Below are 18,801 nucleotides of genomic sequence, written 5' to 3' on the forward strand. Positions count from 1 at the left end.
ACAAAGTATAATAATACATCCCCACAAGAATGAGCAAAGTGGCAATGTTTATAACAAACACTTGCTCACATTTTCATTCGCCATGAATAACAGTCCACAAATGTATTACTGCATAAATACAAACTGCAGAATACAACAATACAACATTACAATACTGACTGCAAATACTGCACTGATAAAACTACCAAACTATTAGAACATAACACAACAAAGAACCAACAGAAACTTGAACAATGCAACAAAAAACTAAAAATGATAAAATAAATATAATGGCTTATCTACTACCGATGATATGTGTGAATATCTCATATACACCATGTGTATGTTCCATTACCTAAACACAAATTTCTAGGAGAAAATACAGTAAACAGAATACACTGTTGCCTATATCTAAAGTATTACGAGGAAACACGGTAAGGGAATGCGATGACTTAAATTAAGGAAGATATGTTGAGTGAACAGAGGGTTAGGGTTTGCACTAACGTCATCAAGTCGATGTGCCGCCATTGTGACTGGGAGAGCTGAATTCGCAATACAGGACACAGTCTACTACAAGATTTCAATTTTTATCACGTCAGGAATTAGCAAAGCATGGAAAAGTCGGTCTAGATGTCCTGTGTACAGTATAAGGATGATTTTCGGCAAGAATGCTTGCAGGAAAACAATATATAAAAGAACTAGGTAAAGTTAGATGGTTTTTGGGTGAGTTCGAAACGTGTAGCCACAAAGTTAATGGGAAATATGTTATGAAAGCAAACGACCGTATGCTTCAACGACAATCCATAAATGTGGCGAACGATGCGAGATGAATGTATCAGTTACCAGGGAAATAATAATCTCATCCACGTACTCTTCTAAGTTGGCGTTCAATGTTTCACTCGACCAAGCCATATGCGTCTCCTCTCCAGACTCGTTTGAAGGATTTTTCCTACCTGATTTCGAACACCTTCGGCAATTGTAGAAGTGTTTCTCTTGATCATGTCTATTATGACAGCTGTGGACACTGCAAAAGCTCACCATATTTAAACTATACATGCAGAGAATGAAAAAAAAAAAAAGTCCTCTGTGCAGACAGCTTTATGTGTTGCTTTATTTCTGCCGTCATGGCGGAATTCAAGTTTGATGACGTCACATGAAAAACTCAATAGTATCTTAAGATATTAGAAAAGAGGTGAGTGGTGTGACAAAAAACTACCACAAAAGTTAGATAAATAAATACACAAGAAAATCATAACACATAATCAAGTTAAAGTGTTATCCGCCAAGCCAAACACAGAATTACCTAAACATATAGAGCTTGGCCTGAGGGACGGGTCGGCCACACTGGCCAAAATGAATTCTGGTGACCAAACTGCGGCCGAGACTGCGCGACCGACAGTTTTCAAGGTTGAGGAAGCAGTCATTGCTGTAGGTTTTGCCGTCAGTGCCACACACGGGGTCAAACATGGGTGGACACATTCTCTGGCACCGCATGAAGTTAAACCCAGCCAAGCACCGATCCATGGGTACCTCAAAGATGTGCTTGCTGTGAAAGAATATGAAACCGTTTAATATCTTCTCTCCAGTGATGTACTTTCTAATTTTGTTCTTGCAATTATGAGACTGTTTTTCTCGGCTCTGAAGAACTTTTAAGTAGTTTAAGGGGAACAATAGTTGTAATTAATCAGAAAGTCTCCCCCTTAGCTGAATAAAACTGTCCGGATGTAGTAAATAACGATAGAACATCACACTTAATCCCCGATGAATACCCCACCCAGACATACTCCCAGCAACAAATCTGTGCAGATTATGTGACGAGATTTGCTACAACAGTTTTTCTCTCAATTTATCTGTGGCTGGTCAATCCATATTTGGCAGCTTAAGACTGCTTCATAAAAAACGGGCTACACAACTTCCATTAACTCTTCCAGTTCTCTCTCTCTCTCTCTCTCTCTCTCTCTATACATATATATATATAGCTGATGATTCTCTCTCTCTTTCTCTCTCTCTCTCTCTCTCTCTCTCTCTCTGTCGTACCTCCATACAGTATTGTTTAGCACTAGGAAGATCTCCAACAGTGAAGAGGGTAAAACGATATCTTGAAATCGACGGGGTCTTATTTACTGTTGCTGCCTCCATTCAGCAAGGTGCAGACTTCTCGTACTGGTGATGTTACTCTTCTTCCCTCCATTCTCTCTATGTCCCCCCATTCTAACTCAAGAGCTCCTAATTGTAGCCATCCATGTCGACAGATTAATATCAAAAAAAAAAAAAAAAAAAAAAAAAAACTATCCAGCAGTACATCTTCCTCGCTTCTCTGGCCTACACCTCTAGTCTCACTTTCTTCTCCTCACACTAGAAGCGCTAAAAAGATAAATACTATAGTCCTTTTACACTAACTTGGCACGACTTCTGTCCCGTTGCACCTTGTTTCAGGCAGCTCAGTGTCAGAAAATGACAATATTACGGCCCTACATCCTTTCTATGGCATTTTGTGACTAGCATCATACTCTAGTGTTAATCTATGGTTACAACTCAGCATTCAAGACAGATGGCAATTTTAGGCCAAGTCAGAGTAAAAAGAGTATAGCCTAATACTATTGATTTTAAGAGGTCAGATGTATACTCAACTTCTTAACAATATTAATACAGTCAGTCCTTCATATGTCAGGATGTGTTCCATAATGTTTTTTTTTTTTTTTTTCTACCCAACAGGTGCTGTAAATATTGGGAAACTTACAAATCAGCTCTATAAGGTAACACTGGAACTTTCGGGCAATTTGGTATACAGTATTTAGCGTGAGGTTGTGTGAGCTGGAGAAAGGACATCCTGATGGCGGATGACAAAATGACATGGAGGCGGTTCATTTGTAGCCACCCTTCCCGAGATTGTGACGTCTGACTTAAGACAGACAATAACAGACTGACAGAGATAGCATTTACTGAGTACTTAATAGAATATATATATATATATATATATATATATATATATATATATATATATATATATATATATATATATATATATATATATATATATATATATAAGTAAATACAGCGAAAATTTTATTCATTCCAAGTATCTGATGCTGAATGTCATGTGAAAAATTCACTTGAGCCTAATGATACAGATCTCTGATACTCTCTTATCGAAACTTTGCTGTGCCACTCACCCACAGTTCCTGGTCTTCATTTCGCAGGCATTCCTGTAGATCTTGTTGTCGGAGGCACAAACAGCGTACCGATCCTTCTCACAGCGAGCAAAGCAGTACTTGGTGGCCTCACAGTGGTGCAGGGCTACTGGAACAACTCTGATGACAGGAACACGAATTAATGTCTAAAGAAGACAAGGGGGTCATTAAAGCCTGTCTCAGTGCGGGGGTAAAACACCCTTATGTCGACAGGGCCTTACCAGAACCTTGCTAGCTATCTACCACAAGATAACCTGCCTCCCCCCTCTCACTGTTAATTACGTTACATGCCACAGGCGATTATAAAAGTAACAAGGCATGAGTTTCAACTTACCCATGCTCCTCGGTGGTTGGGAATTTAGAAACTTAGGAATTTTTTCTAGGCCATCAGTTATAGGACCTCGAAAAGTGAACATTCACTGCCTTGTTATGTTTACGCCTGAGCAGAAGCATCGATTGTGTCAAGGTTCGCTCAGATAATCACACCCCGCAGTGAAAAACGGTAAAAATTTCGCACAGGATATAAATAACCCAATCATACTTTGGACCCCATATACCCTAGGAGTGATAGCAGGTTTGGGTACCACAAACTAGATTTCTTTTTCTTCCTTTGTGCCAGGCTACTCTAAATGAAGAGTCAACTATCACCTCCCACAAATACTGCCCCATTCATGGGTGGTGAACAGATTTAATCAGCTCAAGGAAAGCGCTCTGAAATACTGCATACAGTCAGAACTTGGTTTATCTGCCAGAAAAACAAGTACCCACATTCGGGATACAACTGAAAAAAAAATAAGTGGCCCCCGCTGTACAAATTTGCGCAGACCCAAGGAACAGTACATGATGATGTTACATTGCTAAGCTTACTCTTGGCAGGATGACAAAATGTTCATCACAGATGTGTGCTGATAAGTTCTTCTCATTACAGAGGTGTGTCTAGAAGTTTCTCAGTTACTTTTCTCTCCTCATATCAAATCTCTGAACACACTTCTCGTTCTCAGCATATTCACCCTTTCTTTCAACCATTTTTTTTTTTTACATCCACTCCATTCTCTTCTTCCTTTTCTCTTTCTGTATTCTTTCTACTCCCACATTCCTCCATGGTGTCCCTGTCTTAGTACCTGATACCCCTGCAGTTGCACACGTTTTAAGCATTCTACCTTTCATTCCCAGTTTATAGACCCTTACTTCCTCTAGCCCAAGCTCATACACATTTGCCATTGCTTAATAGTCTATTTTGCTGTTTTATTCTTTCACTCTGTTTACGCTGCTCAGTCTCATTTTCCAGTACTCCTCTCATCTCACTTTGCATATTGTTGTAATCTTACAACTCTCGTATTCATAATATACCGAAGCATCCTTCTGTTTACTACCACAGTATCAAGTTAAATAATCTCAAATTACTTTGTGTAGTTATGCACAATAATGGTGAGCTTGCACATGCCTGATATTCGTAGGTGGCTCTATTATACATGTCCAAGCTGTGTTTTATGGGACCTTAAAGTTTACTGACCCATATGGCCGTGGAATACCACTGTCTGTAACTGAAGAAGCAGCCTATCTCCATCCACTGTCCCGCGCATGGGTATAGCTGTGGAAGGCTTTTGCAATATAGGGTGAGAAGTGCAAGTGGAAATTGTTTTGTGGTGGCTGTGCTTGTGGGTAAGAGAGTCTGCATATGACATCGATGAAACCTTGACAGGGTGCAGAGGTACGAAATGACATGAAATGACTTATCACTACACCCTCTTAAATGTTTGCCCTGGATGCGACTGAACACAGGTCAAGAGAAGTGGCAGACGCACACACTACCCACCTAGGCTAGGCCTAACTGCCAGACGCTCCAACATTCACGGTACACTTTCTATACCATGAGCACAGACGTCCCTTTCTGTTTAAAATTTGAATTACTTACACATAACCTTCTTTCCTGACACATATCATTCAGTCAACAATTTAACTCCCATTTCCCCGGGCACACCAAAACATCTCACTACATCATGCTCTGGACGCGTGCTAATTTCTCCATTCAGACCATCACCAGTCATTCTGTAACTTCTCTGAATATACCCACTCTTCATATATTCACAAGGTGCATTTGTAATGATCCAAAACCACTTTTGTCATCTCAAATCTGTATACATAAACCACGAGTTATTACAATCAGAACCATTAATCAGTCATCATTATATACCAATTACCTTTTTTTACTCTGCCTACTAGTACTTATACTTGATCTTCAGCATTCATCCACTTCCCTTCCCTCATCTTCGTCTCACACAATTCCATCACATACCTTCCTCCCTTGAACTTTCTCGTTTAATTCAACCCGGTGATTTGTTTACTTTTAATCTAATATTATGCATCATTATATCCACCTCTTATGATAGGATTTCTCTCCTGGGGTGCTGTTATAACCTACCAGGAAAAAAAAGCTTTTCTGCCACGTAAAAAAAATATAGTTTTTCCTTTTTCAACAGCTGCGGAGGCATCTTACTAGGTGTCCCAACCAAGCAGTCACAGCTCACTCTTCCTCCTTACGACTTGTTGTTGTTGTTGTTGCATAACCTCTATCTGTCCGGCCGAGCAGACCTGTCGACCACAAGTAAACTACTGCTTCAGTGGGGCCGTCCTACAGGACAGAACAGTATGTACACCGTGCAGGGAACAGGCATCCCATTGTGGTAGACACCTAACCAGGGTCAGACCAGGGTTTTACCCCACGACGAGGTACAAGGATATATGAGGAGGTTTGGCTCACGGGAGGACGGTGCAGTTGCTTCGTTCTATCAGGAAGCACAGCACCACCACGTGTAGGTTCCTTGTCAGCGCCACTTCCTTGTAAGGCTGGTGAATTCATGATATGGTGAAAAATGGTGTGGTAAGTAGATCAAATGAATGGAAGAACTCAGTACTACCAAATGAACTTTTGTACCACAAACATGTATAAAATCTTAAGGAAATATTTGAGACATTACAGACAGAGTCAAGCTATAGCACCCCACTCCTCTACCAGTGGCTGTGTTGAGATGCATCTCTTAACCCAACTGCATGTGTGCAACGGGAGTGTTTAAGGTTCATTTCTTACTTTTAAGGTGTCTTCACGATTCCCTACACAGAAAAAAAATAATGTTTTGAGTACGCAAATACTTGTTTTATAGTTCTTTATACTGCTCACAGTATATCGTTAGGGTACCTGTTTTTTCAAAGTAAGACTCATTACTTTGTTTACTGTCACATAATTTGTAAAATTCGGATCATCTCCATAAATCAAACTCACTTCTGTCCACATGTCCTCTGCTTCATGATACAGTAAGAAGGATAGGCATTTCCGTCCGAGCCACAGATTGGGTAGTTGTCCACTCCACTCTGTCTTGCCTCCTCTCCCTCAGGGTCAGGGCAGGACTCTGGGCAGTCCTCGTCTCTCCCCGGCTCAGAGCACTTCCCGCGGTGGGAAAACTCCACATTTTTCCTATTGAGAATACATCAAAAGTTGCGGAAATAAATACAGAATCAGTCCAGTATGACAAATAAAACAGTGAGCACTGACTTTTAAAACTTAGTGACGTGATCTTCGGAGACCAATAGGCTTTTCAGGATGTTGTTTAAGAGTTTCATAACTGTTTGACTAATAGATATATAGAGCAATATTTCTGTCCTCAACTATACATTGGTGAATAAATTAATATGCTTTAACCTCTCAGACATATATACGACGAGAACTGTAAAGATGAGATTACCATGCATGAAGATAATGGTACACTGATAAAGGAATGTATGCATGTAAGCAACAACATAATAGATGATGAAAGCTGAAAAAAAAAAAAAAAAACGTGCAAAGGTGCCCTGCCTTACAGTACTTGTAGTTCTGCCTAACTTGTAGTATGTGGGGGTAAAATGTTTTAAGCACAGACAGTAAATATCAATAAAATGAACACACAAGCAAAAAAATTCAATAATTTTCATTTGAAGTTGAGGGAATTTACAGGATGAATAAAATGGGTTCGCTTTATTTTATCTCCACACGATGCTAATGAGTTGGAGATTCTAGTGGTGGAGGGGTTAATGATGGCTATATTTGATACAACCCCTCCAGTCCGAAAAAAAAAAAAAATCTGAGCTTTACAAAAATTCTCTATAGACAACAAGAATAAAATAAAAAGAAATGCCAGCGAAGTCAAGAGATTAGCACTGTCCCATAACTCTGAATACTGACAGGCAGGTGGCTATGTTGAGGAGACAATAGTTGAGGTAGGTGTTGCCGTCGGAGCCACACACTGGGTCGGCCACAGAGGTAGGGCAGGAGAGGCGCGAGCACTTCTCAATGAGGCTCTGGCACTTCTCAGTCTTCACGCGGTACACACGAGACCTGCACAAACAAATGCATGCTGAGGAGGAGCTGCGGCAACAGAGAGCGTCAAAAATCAAGCAACTTATTCTCTATTACAATGGCCTGACGATCTGGAAAACTAAGACTAAGCTACGTACCCGCAAGTGAGCCTCTTGAGGTCACACTCGTTGTCATACACGTTCCCATCGGAGGCACACACGGGGTCTGGCTTCTCGCCCTGGCATGTGATGGGACAAGCACCGGGTAGCCGCTGTTGTGGCCGACACTCACCCATCGGTAGTTGGAAGATGTGACGTCTGCCGGAGGATATACAACAAACCCTTAACTTATTCAGGCCGAGGACATTTTTACTGTCTTCTTGCTACGACCAGACAATCTTTTATTCAAGGAGGATCTCTATTAATGAAGTGGATAATTAACCTTATATCCAACCCTTCCAGTTTGAAAACTATCTTCAGGCTTAAGAAAATCGTCTGGTGGTGCTAAGAAAAAAGTAGAAGATATATATTTGGGCTGAAGAGGCTAATAAGATAAAATTTAAAGTTGTATACAAATAATCTCTTTCACCTTTTCACTTCCATTGTCAGCATCGGCATCTTATTCTGATTATCCTCCAAAATATTTTCCGCTCAGTTGAGAAACCCATGCAGTCAAAGGCTTCACCTCTATTAAATCTTAGCTGTCACAGTCCCCAGTGGGATTTTATCCAGAAAAAACAAATTCACTGCAATGGAGGTGTTTGCTTTTCTAGGACCATTACTCATGCTGTCAAAATATTGCTTATCTCACACGTCTCCCTCTTTCTTCCACTCTTTCATAGTTTCTTAAACCACGAAACACTTTGATGCGGCTAGTGTTTTATTTTTACCCACCCATGTCTCTCCATACATTTCTTCATAACGAATTCTTTATCCGCGTTAGTGTTCTCTTTTACCTACCAGTTCCCCATTCCCTGGCTCCCACATCTACTCCTTCATTTTCATCACAATTTTCTCCTGTCTTCTTCCTCCTGTGTAACTTCACCGGTCTCCTTCTCTCACTTACAACAGTCAATTTTCTTTTTCACTCTGTCCCCTTGTTTCTCTCTCTCGCATTTCAGTATTCCCCCTGCTCTTCCTAATATTTCTCCTACCTGCCTCGTTCCCCTACTTTTTACCCTTTACTGACCTTTTTTCCCTGCTGTCACTCTTCACCAACTTTACCCGACAGTTGTTCTCCCACCTCATTCTTTTTTTCCTTCCCTCCCTGCTTCTTCATCATTCCCTTCCCTCTGCCTCTCTTCACCTTTTCTATCCTCGTCTCACATACGTTAGTTAAATCTTTGGTAGATTCATTTTTTCATCTACAGGCAACCTCGTTATGAGCCAGTAACCCACCTGTTTTCTGTACTTCCTAAGGACTCCCATGTACGCCTATTTTACTCCTGTTAGGCTGTGGTGGCACCTTAGGAAAAAGCCCTTAGTTTTACACTCCTAAAGCACACACAGTGAGAAATGAAAAAGACAAGTCCTCGATCACTAAACGTATGAACAATCATTACAAAAATCCATGTGAGCTTTGTAGAAAGTCATAGAGGCTCCAACTGAGAGATCATCTCTTTTTCACTACTCACTCCTGTGAGACTAACAAACGCAGGTTTTCAAAGTTAATTTAGTGGAGAAAGCAGTATTGCAGCAAATGTGTGAATCTTACAGAGTCCAGTGCCGGTTTGGTTAAACCTGCAAAGCCATAAGCGTCAATGAAAACTTTACGGAGTCTGATACAAAAATTTACAAGTTCAATGGATTTACAACACCCATTTCTTTGATCTGCAGCTGTACTGAGACGCATCTCTTACTTCCACTGCACGTGTGAGAGACAGTAAAGAAAAGAAAAGGGCTTCTCCCTTAAAGTGTCTTCATGACTTCCTTTAGGAATAATGGGGTTATGACGTCTCATAAACTTTATATATGTACATTTTTTTTTTTCATGTAGTCTATTGCCTCTTGCCTTCTCCCACTGATTTCTTTCCTCCTCAACAGTTTTCTCTTCCTTTCAGTTTTAATAACTACTTTGTCTCTTACTATCTTCCACCCTCCCTCTCTTTACAGGCTGTTATTATTACATCTCCCTGTTCACCATCCCTCCATTCTTCTCTTCTTTTTACCCACTTCTCTTCTTTCATTCAATCAGCTTTCCCTTCTTTCTCGTTCCTGCTCTCCCTCTTTGCCATTTCTTCCTCCCAGTCCTTTTTCTAGTTGCTCCACCTTCTCCTCTTTTCCATGTCCTCTTTCTCATCTTACCCGCAGTTGCGCATCTTCATCTGGCACTTGTTGTTGTAGATGCGGCCATCGGATGCGCACACAGCCTTGAAGGAATAGAAGCACACGTCCTGGCAATTTTTGGTCGTCTGGCAATGCTTGAACAGTGTCTTTACCACACTCTGCCTGCGAAAGAGAGGCGGGGAAGAAAAAAATAAGTCTGATGATAATATTAATACCGGTAGTTGTAGTGGAAAAAACAGTTACAATGAGGGGGGGGGACTAGTCCAGTCATTTCAGACAAGAATGACCAATCGCTCTTCCATGAATGGCTTTATGTGAACAATAAATCCAACCGCTCTTGGTTTTAAGCTCATTATGGGTAAAATATGGGTCTGGCGTCTGAACCCACTGGACCATCAGGCATCTATTTGTTAGTTATATGGTACCACCCAGTGTAGTAAATCACAGCATGGGTTACATGAAAGCAACTGATTCGTTACTCACTGTGCAGTGATCAGAAGGTAGCATTACATGGAATAAGCGGATGGTGGATGCTCCCACATAAACAAGGAGTAGTATACCTTTAAGTTTCAAGAAAACCTGAAACACACACACACACACACACACACACACACACACACATATATATATATATATATATATATATATATATATATATATATATATATATATATATATATATATATATATATATATATGGGATGGACGCTGTTATAAAAAAAAATAAGGACGAGGTGTTGTAGTGGATGTTGGAGCATCCCTTGCGCCAATCCAGCAGTCACCCAGGGTCTGGAATCACATACAACTTACCATCATTTCCATGTCTTAACTAAAATCTCTTTTTTGGCAGAAAAAAGGCAGGATATATACTTTCTCTTTTCTGTCCTTCCTGAAAACGAATATAACTTGCGATAATTTTCTCAGGCTCAAGATCTGTTTTTATTAATGGAAAGAGACACATAGTAAGAATCTGTAGTTTCTTTCTCCTTGTCAAGTATCCCGTCCTCCTCCCCTTCCCTGCCCCTCCCTCCTCCCTCTCTCTCTAAAGAAAAAAAAATAATAATAATGAAATAAAAAAAATAATTGATCGCAGGTGAATGAGTTTTTTTTTTTTTTTTTTTTTTAAGGCAAAAGAGAAAGAACTCAAGTCTCAGAACTTGCAAAGCTGCTGTACTTCTCGGAAAAGTAGGAAGAAATGAAAGACGAATTCAAGAAACGTTCATTTCGAAATACCAGACACATCGCGTTTCAAAGACTGTAGGTTAGAGGCACAAAGAAATACAGACTTGGGAAGACAGTTACTGAGCTAATTTGCTGCGTACGTGAAGGACTGAGAACATCGGTTAACTGCAGCATTAGAGAGATGGCCAGGGGTAGGGCGAGAGTGGGCTACCGGACGGGTGCCATGCGCCCCTGGTAACTTCACAACAGTGCGTCAGACTTTCAGCCAAAAGTCGCTCGACGGTTAATTGTACCTTCCTTTTATTTCCAAATTGTTCCTTGATGCCTGTCTCTCTGATTAATGTCACTCGAGAAAGGCACAAATTATCCCTGAGAGCGGGTGTCGCGTCTCTTTTAGCCACTTCACTCCGACTATATTGCAATATTTTATTCCCATCATCACATGGATTTATTCAGATTTGTATAGGCCTTCCGAAGCTATGGATTTAGATATAGCCTTACTTAATCCCTTCGCCTCTAGTGGTCCTCGAGAACTTGAACAAAATCGCCTTGTATTCGTTTCAGTTTTATGAAAGGTAGGTCATCCGACTGAAGGGGTCAAGGCCGCCTAATACGTGTTTCACATTAGCAACCCCATCATCCTGAGGGGTCGCACCGGTGTCTCTTGATGACTGGCCAGCTCTCACCTCTACGTCAGGTATATGCAGTAAGGACCGAATTCTTGGTTGCACTGTAGGCTTTCCGGGATCATTTTGTGTGTGTGTGTGTGTGTGTGTGTGTGTGTGTGTGTGTGTGTGTGTGTGTGTGTGTGTGTGTGTGTGTGTGTGTGTGTGTGTGTGTGTGTGTGTGTGTGTGTGTGTGTGTGATTTACTATGCATATTACTCCCTGATAACCTCTTTTACGTTATTCATATATTTCTGATTCCAGTACAGTTCGCCACAATATCGTCTTAGAGGATAATAGGATGTAATATGCAAGTAAATATCAGAAAAAGAGGTGATACAATTTTCCCTACGCTACTTATAATACGGACCCAACGCTCCTACTAGAACGATGAACTGCCGATATTTTAGTTATGTAGACGACTCGATACAACAGCAATCCTACACGGCGTCATGCAGTGAACCACAGAGAGACAAAGAAAAAGGAGAAAGAGAGAATGGAAGGAAGAAAAAACCACAGGCAGGCAGTGAAGCATGCGAGCAGACAGTGTAAAGAAAGAGTGAGGCCGGGTGGGAGGTGTGTGTGGGCGGGAAGGGCAGACGAGTCATGGCCCGGATTCGCAAACAAACTTACGATCGATTCCCTGTCGTAACTGTGATTTGTTTTCGCAAGAAGGTTAAGGAAAGCAGAAGTCAGACTCTTCCCATACGGCCTGTTCTTCACGCAAAAGCAAATCTTCATAATGACAGGGGATATAGCGTAAGTTTGTCTGTGAAATTCGGGCCAGTTCAACGCCTCGCGCTCCACAGCAACGAGGCACAAAGTCGTGAGTACAGATTTCTTTGACACAGATTTTCGTTCGTCACATACGAAGCATAAAAACAGGGAATAGTATAGAAAAAAGTTTGCATTATCTTCCATTCCTCCTACTTATAACTTTCCACTGCTAAATAGCTGAAATAGGTTTGGTATGATTCTCTGCTCACACAAGATGATCCTTAAGAAGCATGTGATAGTGAGGAAGTGACGAACATACCCTACGTGTGAAGTACAGTAGATGCAGTGAAACAGCCGGAGAACTTTTGTCCATGACTGTAGCTACCTGAATTTTATACTCCAGAACTACCGCCTCATATAACAAGCTGCTGAATAGTACTGTTAACCCCCTGTGCCTCAGGACTTGTATCTTATTTCCCTCTTGCTAGCTCAGGAGAGACTTTTCAGACTGGAAGGGCTAAATATCGCAAACACTAACCTCTCAATTATCTGAGTGCTCTCCTGTGCTAAATATAATCGTCTCAAAGCAACAAGAATGAAACAGAAGTGACGCTTTACCTAAGTGTTTCCTATACTAACAAAAAATCGCCTCAAAGCAGCATGAATGAAATAGAAGTGACGTCCTCAGTCCGACGACGTATTTCTCACATTATTCTTGCTGCATTCAGACGATTTCATTTTACTTTAGACGATTTCATTCTATTCATGAAGGACCTATGGAAGTGACAGAGTTAATTTAGGCTGCATCTAACGTCCCTAGAGACAAGAAGAGGAAAAAAAAAAAAACATGGAGTGGGAGGTAAAACTGAATCCCTGAAGAGGAAAGCGTTTCTTTTTTGCTTGGTTAAAGCTGGCATATATAAATTCGTGTCCTAGCAGCTGGAACTAAAATGACGTCACTGGTCTGAAGGTGTTAGGATCCTGTTCTAAGTGGCTTTGGAGATTTCGTGACGCCTCATCCTTAGCGATTTACTCTGCACATTGCCCCTCAGTATCTTCTTACATGCTGCTAATGCAAGCTATGTCGGTACTAAACGGTATAATCAATATAATAGAATTTCTGGGCGTAATATGCAAAATGAATCGCAAAGGGAAAGGTCCTACGAAGCCTTCCATGCCACTCAGAATATGACCCTTAAAGCCAAACCCGGGAGAATCTTTTTTTTTTTTTTTCCTCTTAGGTAAAAGTTGACATTTGCCTACGGCGTTAACCTAACCTACTGGCCTGGGAAGATAAACATTTGATCTGACCACCAGTATTTTCAATGCCGCGTACTTGAACCGTGTTGTAAGTGGCACAGGAGACTACCTAACACTTTATAAGTTGTGAATTAAATTGCGTATTACATCTGAAGATTCGTTGGCATGTTTTTAAAAATACAGTTTTAATATCGACATGGTGTGCATCAGTTCAAAGAGATACTGAATTGTAATGTGCAGAATAAATCGTTAAAGAAGTGTTCGTTATCTCTAAAGCCACTTAGACTACAACTTAGTATAATCAAAGGGACAAACAGAACTATCTAAAAGGCCTATAATACAGTAATGCATTTTTAAATTATGGAATAAAACCTGAATGTCAAAGTAATAAGCATAAAGAGGCAGAAATGCATGATTCTGGAGTTATTAACAGCAGGACCGCATCAATTTTAAATGCAAATCAAGCTTAACGGGACCTTACCTGTCAAAGCAACATTCTTCAGTCTTATCCTTGGTTATTTACGTAAAAGTTCGGTGTCATAAATGAATTACACTGTGATGAAGCGTAAGTCTTGTCATAAACTTTTCAGTGTTTGTGAATGGAAGCTCGCCTAGGTTTTGTCCGGACCATATAAGGAAAAAAATTAAAAAGCCGGGGTAAACATGAGCTCCGAGGGTGAGGGGCGGGAGTAGAGGTGGAAATACCGTTTGGTGGAGGTGGCTGGGAGGCGTTTGAGTCCAGCAATCTGGCTGGTACTGACACACACCGCTCCTCACTGCCCTATATTAAGTAACCTATAGGACTTTATGACCTTATATTATATTATCCTAGCTATTTCTATAAATTCGACTAAAGTTAGGTTAAGTCTGGTAAGCCTGGGTTACGTCAGGTTTGGATAGGTTTTTGTTTTGTTTTACGTTAGGTCAGGTTACGCTGACAATGCTCCTCACTCCCTATAGCATTCTTATGTTCCTAGTATCCCTGGCAAGTATGAAGGCCTCGTTACACTGTGGTTGGACTTGGATATATTCTGGTGCAAACTGATCGACCGTGTAGGCCAGGGTGAAAGCAGAAAGAACACCCAGGTTCATAAAGCCACGTTCCAGGCACCCCGTTTTTCACTGTCATCGACATTATGTTCGGCACTGAGAAACGGAATGTGCAGAACGTGACCAAGTAAAATGAGGTATTCTTCCAGTGTTTCCCCCGACGTAGCAACAAGATCAGACAATCTGCGTCGGAATTATGTTTGATCCTGACCTCGGTGTGACAAGGCCCTCAAGGAAGGACACATGCATATTATATAAAAGAAATATAACAAACCTCCACCATGATTATCATCCCAAAGAAATGCGTTACGGTCTGAAACAAAATTTCACTTACTCTTTCACTATGTATACTTCACACTTGGGGCATGTCCGTCACTTTCCTTCCTGACGCATCATATCGATCACAATAACATATAAGCCTCGCATAGCTGAGAAACAGCTGCCCACAGATGACTGATATAATGTGTCATGTAGGAAAGTGATGGACGTGATTTAAGTGTGAAACAGACGCAACGGAAAACTAGGCCAGCTTTTGTCCCAGGCTGTATGGTACTCCACCAAGAATAACCCTTTCAATGCGACGACCTATTTAGTACTGTTTTCTTGCTATTTCAGACGATTCTATTTAAATTTGAAGACATTTTCAGACAAGAGGAGTTTGGTATCGCCTTCATGAATCCCTTCGCTGTCAGGGTACTCTCCTAGGCTGAATAAATCGTCTGGCAGAAGCAAGACTGAATCCCCAAATGACGTGCCCGGGCTGCAGATTTCCGTTCTCTCTCTCTCTCTCTCTCTCTCTCTCTCTCTCTCTCTCTCTCTCTCTCTCTCTCTCTCACTTACCCACATGTCCTGTACTTCATGTCGCAGGTGGAGTTGTAAACATTGCCGTCGGATCCGCAAATTGGACCATCCTCAGGGGCGGAGCGGCAGTCAGCGGGGCAGTCCTTGTCGGCCTTGGCACACACTCCGTAATGCGCGAACTTCACACCAGACCTGCCATGCACACGAAACAAAATAAACACTGTAACTCCAGGATGTATTTCTATGTTTTATTCCTGCCATTTTCAGACGAATTTACTCAGCTCAACAAATACTCTTAGATGCATGTATATATGTTTGAACGTATGTATGTAGGCTATGTATGTATGTGTGTGTGTATTTATGTATGCTCTACTACACACTTTCAAGCCATGATTTACGTGTCTTGAGGGGCATGTGATCTACTGGGTGAAGGGGCTACGGCAGCTGCATCTAAAAAATCCAAAATCCACTTCCAAAGTCTACCCTGGGCTGAATAACATCGTCAGGATATAGCAAAGAAAAAAACGAAAAGGAAAAAATAACAGGAAAAAATGGCAAAGAAAAAGACGTCCCCGACACATGTCCCGTAATGGCCAAGCTTCACACTGGACCTGCGGAGGAAGAAGAGATTTAGCCTTTCAGACCGATGATGTTGCTTTCATTTTTAACTGCTTCAGTATATTAGACTAGTACGTCATAGTAGTGCCGTGGTAAACACACACACACACACACACACACACACACACACACACACACACACACACACACACACACACACACACACACACACACACCATTGTAGTACCGTGGTAAACACACACACACACACACACACACACACACACACATCGTTGATTAGGAATTGTAAGAGGCAGCCATTACGTCTGTTCTCTTCGCATCAGCAGACTGAACTGCCCAGCAACACACACAATATACCTTCAACGGGTTAAAATATATGGCTCACTCTGTATATATCATCTTTACGACTACACTGTTTACTTTAACTTGGCCAAAAACTGCCATATCTCGATCTTGGGTGTTCAGATATAATAAGTAATGAAAAACTAGAACATGAAGTTAGTCAAAACGTGTTGTGGAAAGAATGAGTCGCTGTACTGTAACAATCTTTCAGGAAACAATGGGAAATATTCTGCTAAAAGAAGAAAATATCCATGTCAAGGTGGACGAACCATAGATGGATATAATGATGACTTGAACGTACCTGCACGTCTCGACCCGCAGGATACAGAGGTTGAGGTAGGTGCGTCCGTCGTTGCCACACACAGGGTCGTAGGTGTTGGTGCATTTGTGTTCACACTCGCCACCGTCAGCTCGGGTGCACTCGGAGTCGTCCACCACGTGCACCTCTGTGGGGGAAGGCAGGGATCACAGGTATAACAGCCGTACTCTACGTGGCATAGGAAGATTCGTGGCACCTCATCCTTAGCGATTTCTTTTGCATATTACACCTTAGCATTTTCAGCTTGGGTGCACTGGGACTCCTCAATCACGCGTACCTCCGCGGGGGAAGGTAGTGTTCAAGGTCTACGAATATTTCTAGTTAGTGTCGGATATTTCGTAACGCCTCTTCCTTAGTGATTTTTTCTGCACATTAGACTCCAATATCCTCTTGTACTCGTATGTTATCGAGGCAAACTATTCCGGTTTTTAATTATATAAATCATAAACAAAATATGAAATATGCAAAATAAATCCCTACCCTACCTTTACACAGTCGCCTTAATATTAATACACACCATCACGATAAATTATGAGACAGTGCAAAACGACCTCATAAATTCAACAATGTTTGCTCCCTAAGTTTCAAGTGGGTTGGTGGAGGATTAGTGCCCCTCCGTGTAAAACAAATAACTCAGAGTCATTGGCCACCCCGTGCGGGATTATGGCGTCTGGCAATAGATAGATAGATAGATAATGATCTTCAGAGCCCCCCCCCCCCGGAAAAAAAAATAACAGTTTCACAGTGGAGCTACTTTTTGTCCGCAACTGTAGGCTACAATTATCCTATAACATCTTCCTCTACGTCCTTCCATATACATCACTCATTTCCCCCCCCCCCTAAGTCATTCTCTCTCTCTCTCTCTCTCTCTCTCTCTCTCTCTCTCTCTCTCTCTCTCTCTCTCTCTCTCTCTCTCGCCTCCGCCTGTCTCAATAGCAAATATCCTTACTCAAGAATTAGTATACCCTCATCTTTCTTACTCTCCCATACTTTTCTTACTCATCTTCATGTTATTCATCTCTTTTGTCTTCCTCTCTCGCACCCAATTTCTTGTGCCCATCCATCCTGAAAGTTATTACATCTGCTTTCTTATCCCTATTCCGTGGTGTCAGTTTTAGATGGACGCATTTCTTGTCACTTGGGAGACTTCGTTTCGTCTCTTCTGCGTGATTTCTAGCAATTCTAAAGTGACTGAGGGATTCGGTAGTTTATGTCGGAATTATATGCTGGAGATTTGGGGGTCGTTGCTCTAGCACAGTTGCTGCCAAACCATTTTGGGAAGTCCAGTCATTTAGTAATTTGTTGACAAGGTATGAACAATTCCATACTATCTTGAATTGTCATTAATGTGGGACTGAGTAGAACTGATGTCGGTGGAGAAGAAAGACTGCCATGGAATATCAGCTAGATAATTTTTAAAACCACCCCAGTTTGCCCTGTTAAAGTGTCACCTAGTCACCCTGACTGGTTCAGAAAGGGGAGGATATATAGATACTTATGTCCGATATGTACTGTAGTGCTGCAGACGTAAATATCTATACAGTTTATTAAAATCAAAATCAAGATAATCACAAATGTTCGAATAAAAAATGAAGGGACATTACTGTGTGCGACTGTACATACGTGTGCCGCAGTTGTCCTTCATCATGTGGCAGTAGGATGGGTAGATGACACCGTCGCTGCCACACACAGGTTTGATTTTGGCGGGACACACAGTGGTACAACCCTTTGTGTCTTCATCACCACTCGCACCTGCGGAAAGACAATAATAACAATAATAATAATAATAATAATAATAATAATAATAATAATAATAATTTGGAATACTATAAGAAGTCTTTATATGTTGCTTTCTTCATGTCCCTTCTGGGCTGGCACTGAAGTCCAAATAATCTACTGTACACAAATATTGTCTGTCAAAGTACCATTGCCACCAGTGAGGTTGATTTGGCAATTTCCCATGGTGCATGAGGTGCCTTCAGGTAATGCTACCTATGTAACCCGCGTGAGTTATAAAAACGTCCTCACCTCCCTTCATATCCCCCATAAGAAAGAAGGTGGATTATGGAAGAGAGGCAACTTCAGTCTGCAATTAACCGAGT

The 18,801-nt window shown here is 41.3% G+C and overlaps 1 protein-coding gene across 1 annotated transcript in view; it reads right to left on the minus strand.

The window, feature by feature from the left end:
• Positions 1-1,278: 1,278 nt before the first annotated feature.
• LOC145391374 (agrin) overlaps positions 1,279-18,801 on the minus strand; it is a 20,586-nt gene continuing 3,063 nt past the window's right edge. Inside the window, exons 2-10 of the mRNA XM_080265972.1 lie at positions 18,323-18,429; positions 16,682-16,826; positions 15,499-15,651; positions 9,804-9,947; positions 7,659-7,817; positions 7,387-7,539; positions 6,451-6,642; positions 3,153-3,290; positions 1,279-1,525 (exon numbers count right to left, since the gene is read on the minus strand). Of these exons, the coding sequence (XP_080122098.1) occupies positions 1,279-1,525; positions 3,153-3,290; positions 6,451-6,642; positions 7,387-7,539; positions 7,659-7,817; positions 9,804-9,947; positions 15,499-15,651; positions 16,682-16,826; positions 18,323-18,429 (1,438 nt within the window). The remainder of the gene's footprint in view (positions 1,526-3,152; positions 3,291-6,450; positions 6,643-7,386; positions 7,540-7,658; positions 7,818-9,803; positions 9,948-15,498; positions 15,652-16,681; positions 16,827-18,322; positions 18,430-18,801) is intronic.

The sequence above is a fragment of the Coenobita brevimanus genome, chromosome 18 (assembly GCF_032717465.1).
Source record: "Coenobita brevimanus isolate Jiangsu-jjx chromosome 18, ASM3271746v2, whole genome shotgun sequence".
In the NCBI taxonomy this organism is placed as follows: Eukaryota; Metazoa; Arthropoda; class Malacostraca; order Decapoda; family Coenobitidae; genus Coenobita; species Coenobita brevimanus.